Source organism: Garra rufa, chromosome 17 (genome assembly GCF_049309525.1).
Source record: "Garra rufa chromosome 17, GarRuf1.0, whole genome shotgun sequence".
Classification (NCBI taxonomy): Eukaryota; Metazoa; Chordata; class Actinopteri; order Cypriniformes; family Cyprinidae; genus Garra; species Garra rufa.
The window spans coordinates 3,974,552-3,989,184 of record NC_133377.1 but is presented as its reverse complement, the minus strand read 5'-3'; the positions used below and the strand labels follow the sequence as shown (position 1 = coordinate 3,989,184).

The 14,633-nt window shown below is 34.9% G+C and overlaps 1 protein-coding gene across 1 annotated transcript; it reads right to left on the bottom strand.

Moving 5' to 3' along the window:
* Positions 1-483: 483 nt before the first annotated feature.
* cibar1 (CBY1 interacting BAR domain containing 1) lies at positions 484-10,601 on the bottom strand. The gene is made up of 9 exons (XM_073822198.1): positions 10,433-10,601; positions 9,203-9,437; positions 9,052-9,120; positions 8,745-8,846; positions 7,320-7,325; positions 7,014-7,118; positions 5,131-5,244; positions 4,224-4,343; positions 484-914 (listed from the first exon to the last, which is right to left on the bottom strand). The coding sequence occupies exons 1-9, from the start codon at positions 10,459-10,461 to the stop codon at positions 804-806; spliced, it is 891 nt and encodes a 296-aa protein (XP_073678299.1). The 5' UTR covers positions 10,462-10,601; the 3' UTR covers positions 484-803.
* Positions 10,602-14,633: the final 4,032 nt, after the last annotated feature.

The following is a 14,633-nucleotide window of genomic DNA, read 5'->3' as shown; positions in this document are numbered from 1 at the left end:
ACCTGGAGACAAAGACTTACGACCATTCATTTCACAATCTAAAGGTTTAGCTAATTAGAATTCAGTTTATGAACCTCTTACAAATGCTAAACACTGTGCATATCTTTTATAGATAGTTAAAATGCATGCATTTGATTTAAAAAAGCTGCTTTTTTGTGATAAACAGTGCTTGTTCATTTTCCCCCAGCAGCATTGGTTCTTGATTCATACAGTGATTGCATAAACATAAATTTCAACAATGTACATAGCATTTTAATATAATTATGTGTCTTCAACACTTCTGCTCCTGGTTATAATTATACCAGCAATACTGGTTAGTGTTTCTGACTCATTCATGACTGACATAAAAGCTATGACACACAATGATGCAGAGCACAGGGTGGGTCGAGTTCCAGGGGTACGCTATTGTGTATAATGTACAGTTAGTGTTTCGGTATGCACACTTTGTAAACAGAAGAATAAATACACACTCAGACATCTGAGGTCATGAAAATCAGCTATTATGCAAAAGCAAGAGCCAGTTTTATTGGTACACCAAAATGCTCTAAGGCACATTCTAACCAAATATATTGATCAAAGAAATGCTTGGCACTTTGTATGCAGAAAACATATTGGGATATTTAAAAAAAAGTGTTTTTTCAGTATATATATATACAATTTTATAGTATATGATTTACAAGAGAGCACTTTTACCTAACATAACTAAAACTATTTCTCCATTATATTTCCATTCAAACACTGTTAAATACAATTCAGGAATGTCAATGTCTAAAAATATTTGATGAAATGGCAAAGAAAATATTTTAATGCTCATCATCGGTCACTTCCTCCAAATCATCCTCATCTTCGTCATCTTCCTCCTCGTCCTCATCTTCGTCGTCATCTCTTTTCCTCTGTCTGCTAGACGTTCTTGACTATACAGAAAAATCATTTAGTTTTGCCATATGATCAAAATAATTGGAATCACTTTAAAGGGATAGTTGACCTAAAAATGAAAGTTACCCCATGATTTACTCACCCTCAAGCCATCCTAGGTGTATTTGACTTTCTTAAGCCGTGTGAATAAAATTTGAATTATATTTAAAAATGTCCTGGCTCTTCCAAGCTTTATAATGGGAGTGAATGGGTGTTGAGAATTAGAAGTAGTGTTAATTTCGTCACCTATTTTTAATTTAGTCTTAGTCTTAGTCTTGTGCCAAATGTCCTTGTTAGTTTTAGTCATATTTAGTCATTCACATATCTTTTTTTGTTAGTCAAGTTTTAGTCGACTAAAAGTCTCATCATTTTAGTCTAGTTTTAGTCAAAAGAAAACTCAAGGTATCTTAGTCAAGTTTTAGTCGACTAAAAGTCTCGTCATTTTAGTCTAGTTTTAGTCAAAAGAAAACTCAAGGTATCTTAGTCAAGTTTTAGTCGACTAAAAGTCTCATCATTTTAGTCTAGTTTTAGTCAAAAGAAAACTCAAGGTATCTTAGTCAAGTTTTAGTCGACTAAAAGTCTCGTCATTTTAGTCTAGTTTTAGTCAAAAGAAAACTCAAGGCATCTTAGTCAAGTTTTAGTCGACTAAAAGTCTTTTAATTTTAGTCTAGTTTTAGTCAAAAAAAGAACTCAATATATTTTAGTCTAGTTTTAGTCAAAAAAGAACTCAATATATTTTAGTCTAGGTTTAGTCAAAAAATTGTAGTCTTTTTTTAAAATAACACATTATTACTGAGATTATTACTGATACACATTTCAGCAAAAAAAGTGTTTCACATATCTCAAACATTGGTTAACTGTCATAATTACCTGACAAAATACACTTGTTGAATGATTTTTGTTGAATGCAAATGTTAAAGGTGTCTGGTTTTCAATTTCTGATTTAGAAGACACATTCACAAATGATTAACCCTTTCAGTGGTGAGTTTAAAATATTCTAGCGGACCCCTGAGAGTGAGTTTTTTTTAAGCGACCGTTATTTTCGAACGTTCGTCCTTATTGTTTCCATGGCGACGCATCAAGCTTGTCACGTGACACAACACAGACACAATAACACTGTATGACAGATAGATCGCTTTTATTTCGTTTTTCCTTTTTTATCCAGAATACTCACACACTTGCTTACCATGCCATGAACTATCTAATATTCCGATTCACAAATATGTGTGAATTAGTATGTTTCGTCGTTTAAAACCCTATATAAATGATCTGGATCGTAATCTGTAACGTGAGATGGGCGCCGCCATGTTTGATCGCGCTGCTGTTCAGAGTCCTGTCAGCCGTATTTACAGCACATATACATTCATCCGTTTCTCCCGAAATACATGTAAGTAAGTGGGTGGTGAACTGGAAGAGGAATAGAGTGAACTTTTTTAGTTACTAAGCCTATGTGTATGTGACATGAATAAAACACATCGGCAAATTATATTTGAATAGATTGTTATTTGCTGCTTCCATAGACCTATGTGTGTATTTTACAAACTCTAAATGTCTCCTTTTACTAGTACTTATGTGTATTTAAATGTCTGAAACCTAAAATAAGCGTTATGTGGTTAAAAACACTGCATAGTTGTGATTAGATGACAAGCGCAGAGCTCGTCCGTCTCTGGCTCAGCGCCAGCCAGCGCGCCAGCCAGCGCGCCAAAGCGCAGTTTGAATATTTTAAAGCCGTAACAGCTGATGAAAAAGCAGAAACGATTGTAGACGAAAATGAAGAGAGATTTTATCTTAGTTTTTATTTTATGCAAAACATTTTCGTCTCGTCTTATTTCGTCAACAATAATGCATGTTAATTTAGTCTTAGTCAGCGTTTTTGGACAGTGGTGCAGTCTTGTCATCGTCTCGTCTTAGTCATGAAAAAAAAGGTCGTTGACGAACATATTTCGTCTCGTCTCGTCTGACGAAATTAACACTAATTAGAAGTCTATTAAAGTGCATCCAATCATCATAAAAAGTACTCCACATGGCTCTGGGAGGTTAATAAAGGCAGTTGGAAGTGAATCCTCTTGGCTAATATCGAAATCCTCAAACATTTTTCTGTACAAATCCTCGTTTTGTACTTGTAATTAGTGACCGGTGTTTTGTTTTGCTCTCTCCACTGCGCTACAACATTCGCTGAAACACCACTCTCTTGGGAACGACAGTTAACAGAAGCTAGAGATTTTGGTTTATAAAGTTTTAAATATGGATATTTTTCTTTTACAAACGCATCAATTCACTTCAGAAGGCCTTTATTAACCCCCTGGAGCCGTGGAGTACTTTTTATGATAGATGGATGTACTTTATTGGAAATCTTAACACCCATTCACTGCCATTTTAAAGTTAAAAAGAGCCAGGACATTTTTTTATATAACTCCAATTGTATTCGTCTAAAATAATAAATTCATATACACCTAGGACGGCCTGAGGGTGAGTAAATCATGAGGTAATTTTCATTTTTGGGTGAACTATCCCTTTAAGAATGATTTTCTTCCAGCTAATGATCGATTAAAAAACATTGGCAGCGAATCAAAATCTACCGTTTAAAGAGCTTGAGCATTTAAAGCAGCAGAAGACAAAACTGCAGCACAATCTTAAAATAAACAAAGTGTTATCTTCCATTGGTGTGGACACTAATACAAGTATCATTATTATTATTATTATTATTATTATTATGTTTATAGGTATTGTTCTTATATGAATGGGCCTTTAAGGGATAGTTTACCCAAAGACCTCAGTTTGTAACCTATGTAGATTTATTTCTTCTGCTATCTTATTTTCTTTGAATAATAAGCATTAATTGTTCATCCAACAATTGAAAGTCATTTTTATATGTTACCCTGGACCACAAAACCAGTCATACTGATCAAATTGAAATTAAGACTTATATATTATGAATAAATAAGCTTTCCATTGATGTATGGTTTGTTATGATATGACAATATTTGGCCAAGATACAACTATTTAAAAATCTGAGGGTGCAAAAAAAAAAAAATCAAATGTCTAAATTAAGTTCTGAGCAATACATACAGTATTACAAATCAAAAATTAAGTTTTGATATATTTACAGTAGGAAATTTACAAAATATCTTCATGGAACGTGATCTTTACTTAATATCCTGATTTTTGGCATAAAAGAAAAATCCATCATTTTGACCCATACAATGTATTTGTAGCTACTGCTACAAATATACCCGTGCTACTTCAGACTGGTTTTGTGGTCTGGGGTCACATATGTAAGTCATAAGATATGGATCTTATGCACTAACCTGCATTGTTCCTGATTTACCCATTGATGTACCAGTTCGATTTAGGGACAGTTTCGAATTGGCCCGAACAATTTCTAACCGTGACTGGTAATCAGGGGGGTGCAGCGAGTTCCTGAATACCTGTCAAGACAAAAATAAAGGGTCTGTAGACAATACATATGGACCACCAACAACCTAATGTCATCCCATCACCGCCACATAATAAAACAATAACAAGTACAGCCAAGCTCAAACAAGATACATTAAAAAGAGAAATGAGTCAACACAAACTATTACCACATACTGTGTTGTAGCAACAGCGAACCATGTCATTTAGATTGGGGAAAAACATTTACACACTCTGTCCTGGAGAGGGTGTGCCGACAAACATTGTCACCTCAACTTTATTAACTCCAGTTAAATATTACAGGAAGAATATTTATGACCTATCTCTATATGCTCTAGCTGTGTCTTCATAAACCTGTCACCATGTGCCAGTATATGGCTATTACAAGTTTACACATCCAATTACAGGCAAAGTTCACAGAAGAACGAGGAAACGTTTCCCTGAAAATCCCTGATGAAATAATATTCATGTGAATTTCTTCCCTGGCAAGTCGGGGAAATATTAACAAAGGTTGAGGGAGAAAAAAAAAATGTTTTGGCACGCCAAACTGAATTCATAAATAAATGCATTAGCCAGCGCAAACATTCCACAGCTGACTGAACATGCTTTGCAAGATGCCTCTCTGGTTCTTTTATGTATCAGAACTGGAGCAGGCCTTATACCCCAGCAACCACAGCTTTCATCATTATGACAGCAGGGGGATCTCAGGAGGAGAAAGAATATAATTTGATTAGACATTAAGACAGACAAGCTCGAACCAGCAGGACTGCCAGAGCAGCGATGCTGGTGCAGAGCGCTCACCTCAAGGTCTCCTTCCTCATCGACATTCTGAATGTGCTGGTAGGCAGTTGTGTAAATTTCCAAAGCCTTGGCATGGAATGCCATCTCCACGGTCACAAATTCACCAAAAATGTTCTGCATCGAACACATAAGAACAGCAGTCTAAATAGCAATTTCTGTGAAGCAGCACTGGAAGATTTGTGACCCGTGCTGGCAAAATGACACGCAATCTACAGAGCTACAGGAAAAGAAGAGAAAAATGTTTTGGTCGAATTTAGGTTTTTCACAAAAAATAGTTCATTAAGCCCTCTTCTAGTGATACCAATGATCTTCATTTGTACTTTTTCTGAGAGGAGTACCCTTTTCTCTGTTCATTTCTGGATGACTGCTGCTATTTCTCACCACAAGTTGAAGGTCTATTGTTGCAAACGCAGCATTCCAGCTTTGTGAATATTCATATCAAATTTTCGATGACACCAGTGAAATATGACTTGCAAACACATGCTGATGAAAACAAAATGATTGCACTGACTGACATTTTCAAAGCAAATCTTCAGAAAACTTCTCAAAATCTACTCTTCAAACGGCTGTAGTGAAGTCATTTTTGTCCAATTCCAAAAAGTCATATTATTTTAAAGGTATTTGCAAATAAAAAGAACTAATTTTTCAAAAATGTGCTCATTCTGACTCATTTTGCAAGCACTGGTCACATTTGTATGTGTACTAGTGTAATTATTTATAAATTATGTTTATAACTAATACACAATACCATTAAAAAAGTTGAGGTTGGTAAGATTTTTCAATGGTTTTGAAAGAAGTCTCTTATTCACACCAAGGCTGCATTTATTTAATCAAAAAGACAATCAAAATGGTAGTATTGTGAAATATTATTACAATTTAAAATAACTGTTTCCTATTTGAATACATTTTAAAATATAATTTATTTCACTGAAGCCAAAGCTGAATTATCAGCAGCCATTACTACAGTCTTCAGAGTCACATGATCCTTCAGAAATTATTCTAATATGCTGATTGGAAACGGTAATATTCTTTTATTTATTTAGGATTCTTGGATGTATAGAAAGTTCTAAGAAAAAGAAATCTTGTGTACCTTAAATATTTTTACTGTCACTTTTGATCAATTTAATGCATCCTTACTGAATAGTTCATTCAAAAATGAAAAATCTGTGATTAATTACTCACCTTTATGTCATTCCAAACCCGTAAACCTGTTCATCTTCAGAGTACAAATTACAATAGTGACAGCTTTCTGACCCTGAATAGACAGCAACACAACTGACACGTTCAAGTCCCAGAAAGGTAGTAGGGACACTGTTAAAACAGTCCATGTGTCATCAGTGGTTCAGCCGTAATATTATGAGAATACTTTTTGTGTGCAAAGAAAAAAAAAAAAGATTTTATTCAATAATTTCTTCTCTTCAGTGTCATTGTGGTGCTGCTGACGCAGGAGCTATCATTCTGATGTAGAACAGTCTTCATAAATATGTCTGAAGATTTCGACAGAGAGGATGACTTGCATTTTTTTGCCCAGCCTCATTATTTGAACCAGAACATACAGATGATGAACTAAGAGAGATGGACATTCGAAGTCAAAACTGTGGCTCCTGCATCAGCAGCATCACACGCATGCTGCACACGCATGCTGTCTTTATTTCAGTTTTCTTTGCTCACAAAAAGTATTCTCATAGCTGTTTCATCAATGTTCCTATTATCGTTCTGAGCCTTGAACGTGTCAGTAGCATTGCTGTCTATGCAGGGTCAGAAAGCTTTTGGGTTTCATTAAAAATATCTGTGTTCTGAAAATGAACAAAGTCTTATGGGTTTGTAACAGCATGAGGTTGAGTTGTTGAGAAGTAAGTAAGTAATCGTGCAGACTGAAGGACCTTGATATCACGAATCTTCTGCTTTTCAAAGTCATCTATTGTCTCCTCTAGCTGGCGGGTCGTGCGTGTAGCATCCATTGTGGCTCTCTGAAGTTCACTCTCAGCCTTTCGTGACACAACAGACAAAGACATGTAAAGCACAAAATGTTCCTAAGCAGCAGACATACACGATTTGAGCTCACCAAGAGGTTCTGAACTACGGCAATGAGAAGACTCACATCCGGTTGAGTTGAACTAACCTACAGTATTAGTACCAGACTGACTTGATTATAAAGATAATATTAGTTTGTTGCACGCAAGGCCCACCTGTGACTGAGAGAGGCTGTTAAGGTAAATCTGTAATTGTGAATGACAACAAATATCTTTGACATTATTTGGCATTAAAATGTCTAGTAGGGCTGCCGGTTATGTTAGTTGTATTAAAAAAAAAGTATGTGTTAAAAATGATTCATTTAGAACGTTATGCAAATATGCAGATGTTTTGAGTTTTAATAGATAATAATGTTGTAAATATGTCCAAAACATTTTCTTGGAGACATGATGGCACCTAAGTCTACCACAGTATTGATTTTTAATGTCACTTTTATATATTTATTTATTAATTTACTCATCTGACACAATAATGTCTTAAATGATCTTTGTTTAGGTGATTTCCCAGCAAATATTGATAGAAATGCAGTTCATTTTAACAAATTAAACAGCATATCATGCATTTAAATGTATTAATTTGTTTTAATTGATTGACAGCCCTAATCCACAAAATAATTTGAAAACGGTGACATCTTGTTCCCATGAAAATTTAAGCAATGATCCTTAAAATCGGTCAGACCTACTCTTCTAGTTTACAGTTACACTACCAGTCTCTTCTGCTCACTAAGTCTGCATCTATTTGATCCAAAGTACAGCAAAATAAGTAATATTGTGAAATATATTTACTATTTAAACTTAACTGTTTTTTATTTGAATACATTTTAAAATGTAATTTTATTCCTGTGATCAAAGCTAAATTTTCAGCATCATTACTTCAGTACTCAGTGTCATATGATCCTTCAGAAATCATTCTAATATGCTGATTTGCTGTTTAAGAAACATGTATTATTATTATTATTAGAAATATTTAAAACAGTTGAGTAAATTTTTTTCAGGATTCTTTGATGAATAGAAAGATCCAAAGTTCATCATTTATCTGAAATAAAAAGCTTTTGTGACATTATTCACTACGCCATTCAAAATCTTGGAGTCTGTATAATTTTTTGTTTTGGAAAAGAAATTAAATTAATACTTTTATTTAGCAAGGAAGCTTTAAATTAATCAAACGTGATGATAAAGACATTTATAATGTTAAAAAAAGATTTCTATTTCAGATAAATGCTGTTCTTCTGAACTTTCTATTCATCAAAGAAACCTGAACAATTCTACTCGGCTGTTTTCAACATCATAATAATAATAATAATAATAATGATAAATGTTTTTCTGAGCAGCAAATCAGAATATTAGAATGATTTCTGAAGGATCGTGTGACTGGAGTAATGATGTTAAAAATTCAGCTTTGAAATCACAGAAATAAATTACATTTTAAAATATATTCAAATAGAAAAGAGTTATTTTAAATAGTACAAATATTTCAAAATATTACTGTTTTTGCTGTACTTTGGATTAAATAAAAATGCTAGACTGTTAGTGTATGTAGTTCCAGTATGAAGAAACGATAACATTAGACCGTAAGGATACAATAATCTGTCTGTCTGAGGGGTTTCTCTGCCTCATCTTTTCAAGCTGCTGCATCTGCTTGGACTCTCTGTTCCTTGCAAGCTGCGCCTGCTTCAGGTCCTCCTGTACATGAATTTAATAAAATCACAAATGGTTGGAAGCACTGTAGTTCTTAGGTTTTGACCTATGACAACAGCCACATGAAACAGTTACTCAGAATGTGATGCAATGCTGCCCTCATGAGATCATTGGGAAAAGGTCATTTGTATATTTGAACTACAAAATATAAATCCTTTGACCTGAGTGGCTTATATGGAGAAAACCTTACCCTTTTGGTTTTAACAATATTCCCATATGCTTTCAAAGGCTCTATAACTTTCACTTCCAGCCTCTCCACCTGTAAACAATAGTATGTATTTGTATATTAGTGTGAAAACACAAATATGCTTAAGTATATTTACATGGTTTTCAAAACACACTTCTGCTTGTCTGTAGTCCTGAATCTTGGCCAGCTGATCTGCAAAACTCTTCAATCCACATTTCAGGTTGGGCGTCTCTGTATCAGCATAAAGGTTGACCTCTTTAACCAGTAGGTCGGCTTTGTCCCGCAGTCGTGCGGTTTTACGGACGTAGGCAGCAAACAGTTGGCAGAGATCTCCAAAATGCTTCTCTACGCCGGTGATGTTCTCTTGGATCTGCTTGGTCTGGGTGTCTCTGTAATGTGCAACAAAGAAAAATTAAGATTATCTGACTGAGGGATTGTTCAATATAAATTAGACTACAGGTTTTCTCCTATTTGTGACCCAGGACCACAAAACCAGTCTTAAGTCGCTGGGGTATATTTGTAGCAATAGCCAAAAATACATTGTATGGGTCAAAATTATTGATTTTTCTTTTATGCCAAAAATCATTAGGGAATTCAGTAAAGATCATGTTCCAAAAAGATTTTTTGTAAAATGCCTACTATAAATATATCAAAATGTCATTTTTGATTAGTAATATGTTAAGAACTTAATTTGGACAACTTTAAAGGTGATTTTCTCAGTATTTTGATTTTTTTGCACCCTTAGATTTCAGATTTTCAAATAGATGTATCTCGGCCAAATATTGTCCTATCCTAACAAACCATATACCAATAGAAAGCTTATTTATTGAACTTTCATATGATGTATACATCTTAGTTTTGTAAAATTTAACCTTATGACTGGTTTTGTTGTCCAGGGTCACATTTCAGCATGTTTAAAGGGTTATATATCAAATGTATTGTGCAAGAGAGGAACAGTCAGTATTATTATTAACTATAATGATGTATATTCCTTCAGGTAAGTTAAGAGTTATTTAAAAAATACTTTTTTGTTGCAGCCTGTTTTATCTAAAAATTCGAGCAGTGTTTATCTGGTATAATAACTGTAATAAAAAACTAAGCAGACATGTCTTAATAATACACTTTAATTGAGGACAGATCATATGTAGCATCTTTTATCTTGGAAATGTGCAAACGTGCTACTGTTAGCCATTTTACATTTCGGTTACAGATAACGTTAATTATGCCGTTTCCGTTTTCATATATTCATACAAGTTCTGCTTACGCATTTACAGTCGATTACATTATAAAACACGCGTTAGCTGATGAACTACTGCTTGTATCATTTAGCTTAGCTTGCTAGCTAGCTTCCCAAACCGTCATAACAAATCTGGACAACTTTTACCTCGCTCTTGCATCAGGAGTGCGGCTCATGGTTTCTCGCAAACAATATTTGTGTATTAATTAAAAATATAATCTTAGGCGTTATGAATCTGGACGTTTTTTAAAAGCTAAAGAGTTTTGTGTCTATTTTCTGTGCTAATGCTGCAGCAGGATATGCTGTTGGATGAACGCTGTGCCGTTACCATGGAGCTAAAGATGCGCCCTCTACAGGTAAATAAAGGAAAAACTCAACAAAAAAAAATAATTAAATAAAAATGGGTAAATAGTTCAAGTCTAGATAGGCTAATAAAATATCCTAACATTTGTTAAGATTGCATTTTTGCATATGTGACCCTGAACCACAAAACTAGTAATAGGTCTTTTTTTTCATTGAGATTTATACATCATCTGTAAGCTGAATTAATAAGCTTTTTATTGATGTATGGTTTGTTAGGACAATATTTGGCTGAGATACAACTATTTGAAAATCTGCAATCTGAGGGTGCCAAAAAAATGCAAATAATGTACAAAAAAAAAAATCGCTTTTAAAGTTGTCCAAATGAAGTTCTTGCAATGCATAGGCCTATTGCTAACCAAATTTTTTTTATATATATATTTATGGTAGGAAATTTACAAAAAGTCTTCATGGAACATGATCTTTACTTAATATCCTAATGATTTTTGGCATAATTTTGGATAATTTTGACCCATACAATGTATTTTTGGCTACTGGTACAAACATACCCGTGCTACTTAAGACTATATAATATCAAAAAGTGAATAAAAAATAAATGAATTAAAACAGAGGTTGTAAAATCAGCAGACATTTATATTTGTTTTATAATACAATATTTTAATGTTCATTTATATAAGGCATACATCCCGTAATGTGACAATGCTCATTCTTTCAGGTTTTAGAATTTTTAAGCTCAAAGCTCCATATGAAAAACATGGCTATAACCTATCCGCTGGCATTTTTCTCCTCCTTGCATCTTTAATGTATTGCCCTCTGTAAATTAATTTGATCATTTTGTCAATGGTAGTATGAAAGCACAAAATCATCTGCTGGATTTGCATTCCCTTTTCACTATGAATAAAGCAATTTGACTTTAATTCCCCTCTTAACATACACATATGGCATACTTTAGCGATTTTATTGGGTTTGTAACATTGCCAAAAGCAGACTTCATGATCATTGAAAGTAATGGGAATTCATTGTGATGCGCTCATGAATGTCACCAGCTGCTGTGTCTGCGCCTCTGTGGAGAATGTCCAAAAACCTTCATTATCATGCTTAATCATCCATGGAATTGATCCCACTGTAACAGATTGCCTGTGTAAAACACATTGCGTTTAGCTGTGTGCACTGTGCATTGAGTCCTATTTAGAAAGTCGAAAGCCTTAAAATGGTCACTTACATTGTTTTTAATCACTGGCTGTTTACACGGACAATAATATCCTGCTTTGTTCAAATTCTGACTGTAAATGTTATGTAAACACATTAACCTGAATGTCTAAAGATAATATTTTGTGTTTTAGAAATCAGAATCTATGAGATGGAATGTAATGCTTGTAATTTTAGGCATGTAAAATCATGTGGCCAGCTGTACATTCAGCTGAACATTCATTTCTGAACATGTCCAAGTGTAGCATAGGTAAAAATAGCCTAGCGAAATAGTTTAACCACATTTGCAGGTATAGCGGTTTTGCACTTACGTCACTTACGATTTGATAAGTTACCCTTATGCATGGCCATATTGGAGATACTCGGATGTAAACAACAGCATGGATTACACAGTTAATGTACTGGATGCGTTGTTCTGCTAATTTATGCTGTCTAAACCACAGAAAAAATGTGTGGAAGCTGCTAAATCATATAGAGAAGGACTAAGTAAGCAGGAAAAGGCGCACTATTGTGACAAACTAAAGTTAATAGTAAGTGAAGATACGTACAAGCAGTATTAATTAAGATATCAGCCTAATATTTCACCTACCTGACCGGAAATGAGAAGAACAAACATGAATGTTGTCAAGATTCTTGCCCTGAAAATCCTGGTTCAGTTTGGCCAACCACAAATGGCCAACCTTTTGTTCCTCAGACAATTTTTTTGCACTCTTCTCCTTGATTTGTTTTAACTTTTGGCAGTCTATAGTACTCCAATGTTTTTCCCGGTCTGACCGATTATACAGCCCAAAACATGACAGTAATTGACCATTCTCAGCAGCTATAATCAACAAAATATGCAAGTTTACGTTCAGTACTGCTAATATGGCTGATTGGATGATGTGTTGGTTCTTTTCAAGGAATCGTTCGAATAGATCCGAATTCACAAAAGTCATCCTCAGATTGAATCTATTGAAGTGATTCCAGCGTGAATGACTCATTTATCAGAATCAACTGGGCAGTTCTCCAAAATGTATATGAACTGTATAGGTACTTTTAAGTATTGTCTACTTGACAAAAGTAATTCACTCTTCCATCAAGTGTTATTAACTGTGTTTCCAAGTGACATCCAGCACAATTGTACGAACACATATTCAGGTAAGTGACAACACGTGTAGCTACTGCTAAGTAAAAGCATTAATGAGGAGCTGTGTCACAAAATACATTATCAAAGAGTTTATGGAAGAAACTTGTGCTAATATTCATGCCTTTAACTCTTTAACTCAAAACTATAATTTTATTAGGAAATTTTTTTTGTAGCTATAGCGTTTGCTAGCAAACAACGGTAATTCAGCTGTCAAAGTCTAGCTATTGAACATTTCTGAAGTGTTGCTGAGATTTAATTAAAAAAAAAAAATGTTAAAATGACCTTCATGGTCTTCATTTGTTACTGGCCTGGCATTTAGCAATTGAGCGAGCTCATGAGTGATTTTGTTAAGGACATGAATGAGAATAAATGAATGTGTTGATTAAATTATTGTCCAAATTACTAGAATGCACGTAGTAAATGAGGGAGAATCAGTATTCACAAAATAAATTGTACACTTAGAATATGCTGATTACGTGTATGCAAAAATGCTTGAATAGGCGTGAAGAATAAAAAATGTGAATGAATTATTGCGTGTTAGAAAAGGATGCTTATTGTATGAAAACACAGCGACAGCATTTTAGTCACAAAAGCTAGTCCATGGCATTTTAAGAAATAATGCAGACGATGAACCACTTATAGAAATGTAGTTTAGTAAATGCAGTGCACTGCAGTAACATCTGTTTCCCGCTAGATGGCAGCCAATATCTTTCTTGCGGCACTCATAATTCTGCTTGCATTAACTTGCTCTTTAACTTAGACTTGAAGTGTCTCTTTCTATAGGATACATATATGTAGGTTACATACAAGGTCTGCAATGACTTGTAAGTGACTATTTCGGTATGACTGCATGGAATAAATAAAATGGGATTAGATTGCAGTCAGCATTGTAGATATGAAGTGTGCAGAACTGCTTATGATGCATTCACATGAAGCGAGGAATGAGCAGATGTTCAGAGCACAGCTTTCTTCTTCTCCTTTCCCCTTAGATCTTCAGTCTTCACCTTGTGGAAGTTGCCCTCAGCCCAAAAATACTGCATTGTTTGTCTGGTGTATTCATTTGTTCTGGAAGATTGTGTCCTCTTAGAGACACAGTCTGACTTTCTTAAGGAACAGATGGTGTTATTACAAAAACACCAATTAGCGGGAAGTGGGTTGCATCAACACAGCTCTCTGAGCTTCGAGTTGGTGGCCGTCTGTGCCGCGCTGACAGGTTATGTCAGAAAGAAGTGTTCCCGCTGAACAGATTGGGAATGACATATGTCAGGAGCCTTCGCTGTCTGGGGCCCGGCGAGAGAGGTATCGGGGCCTTTGAGCATTGCTCCTCTTGCCTGCAGGTGAGACCTCATCAGTGTTGTGCTCTCTAAGGGTGTCAAGTCATCTCTACGGTCCCTGCACCCCACCAATCACCGGCAGCAGTGTGTCCGCACGCCTGCCTGCTTCTGTCATTATGTGCTCTGTGGTGTCTGTCAGCAGCTACATGAAATTAGAGCAAAACCTTCTGCTGATTACTACTTCATTCTGCTCTCATTTAAAATGCACGGCCCACCTTATGCTGATGCTTTCGGCCTGCGTGATGTCAATTTATCTAGAAGAATGCAATAGTTTCATTAACATGCAAACAATACCCTCTGAGAAATCATTTCATCATTGTGTATATTTAAATCTGGCTCATATTCTGATTGCATATCG

What these genes read in the sequence shown, in the direction of transcription:
- cibar1 (XM_073822198.1), bottom strand. Translation starts at nt 10,461, where the DNA reads ATGAGCCGCACTCCTGATGCAAGAGCGAG. An exon ending in AGAAGATTCGTGATATCAAG is followed by an intron (nt 5,245 to 7,013) that starts GTCCTTCAGTCT and finishes TGTTCGATGCAG; the next exon opens with AACATTTTTGGTGAATTTGT. An exon ending in GTAAATCAGGAACAATGCAG is followed by an intron (nt 915 to 4,223) that starts GTTAGTGCATAA and finishes TTTTCTGTATAG; the next exon opens with TCAAGAACGTCTAGCAGACA.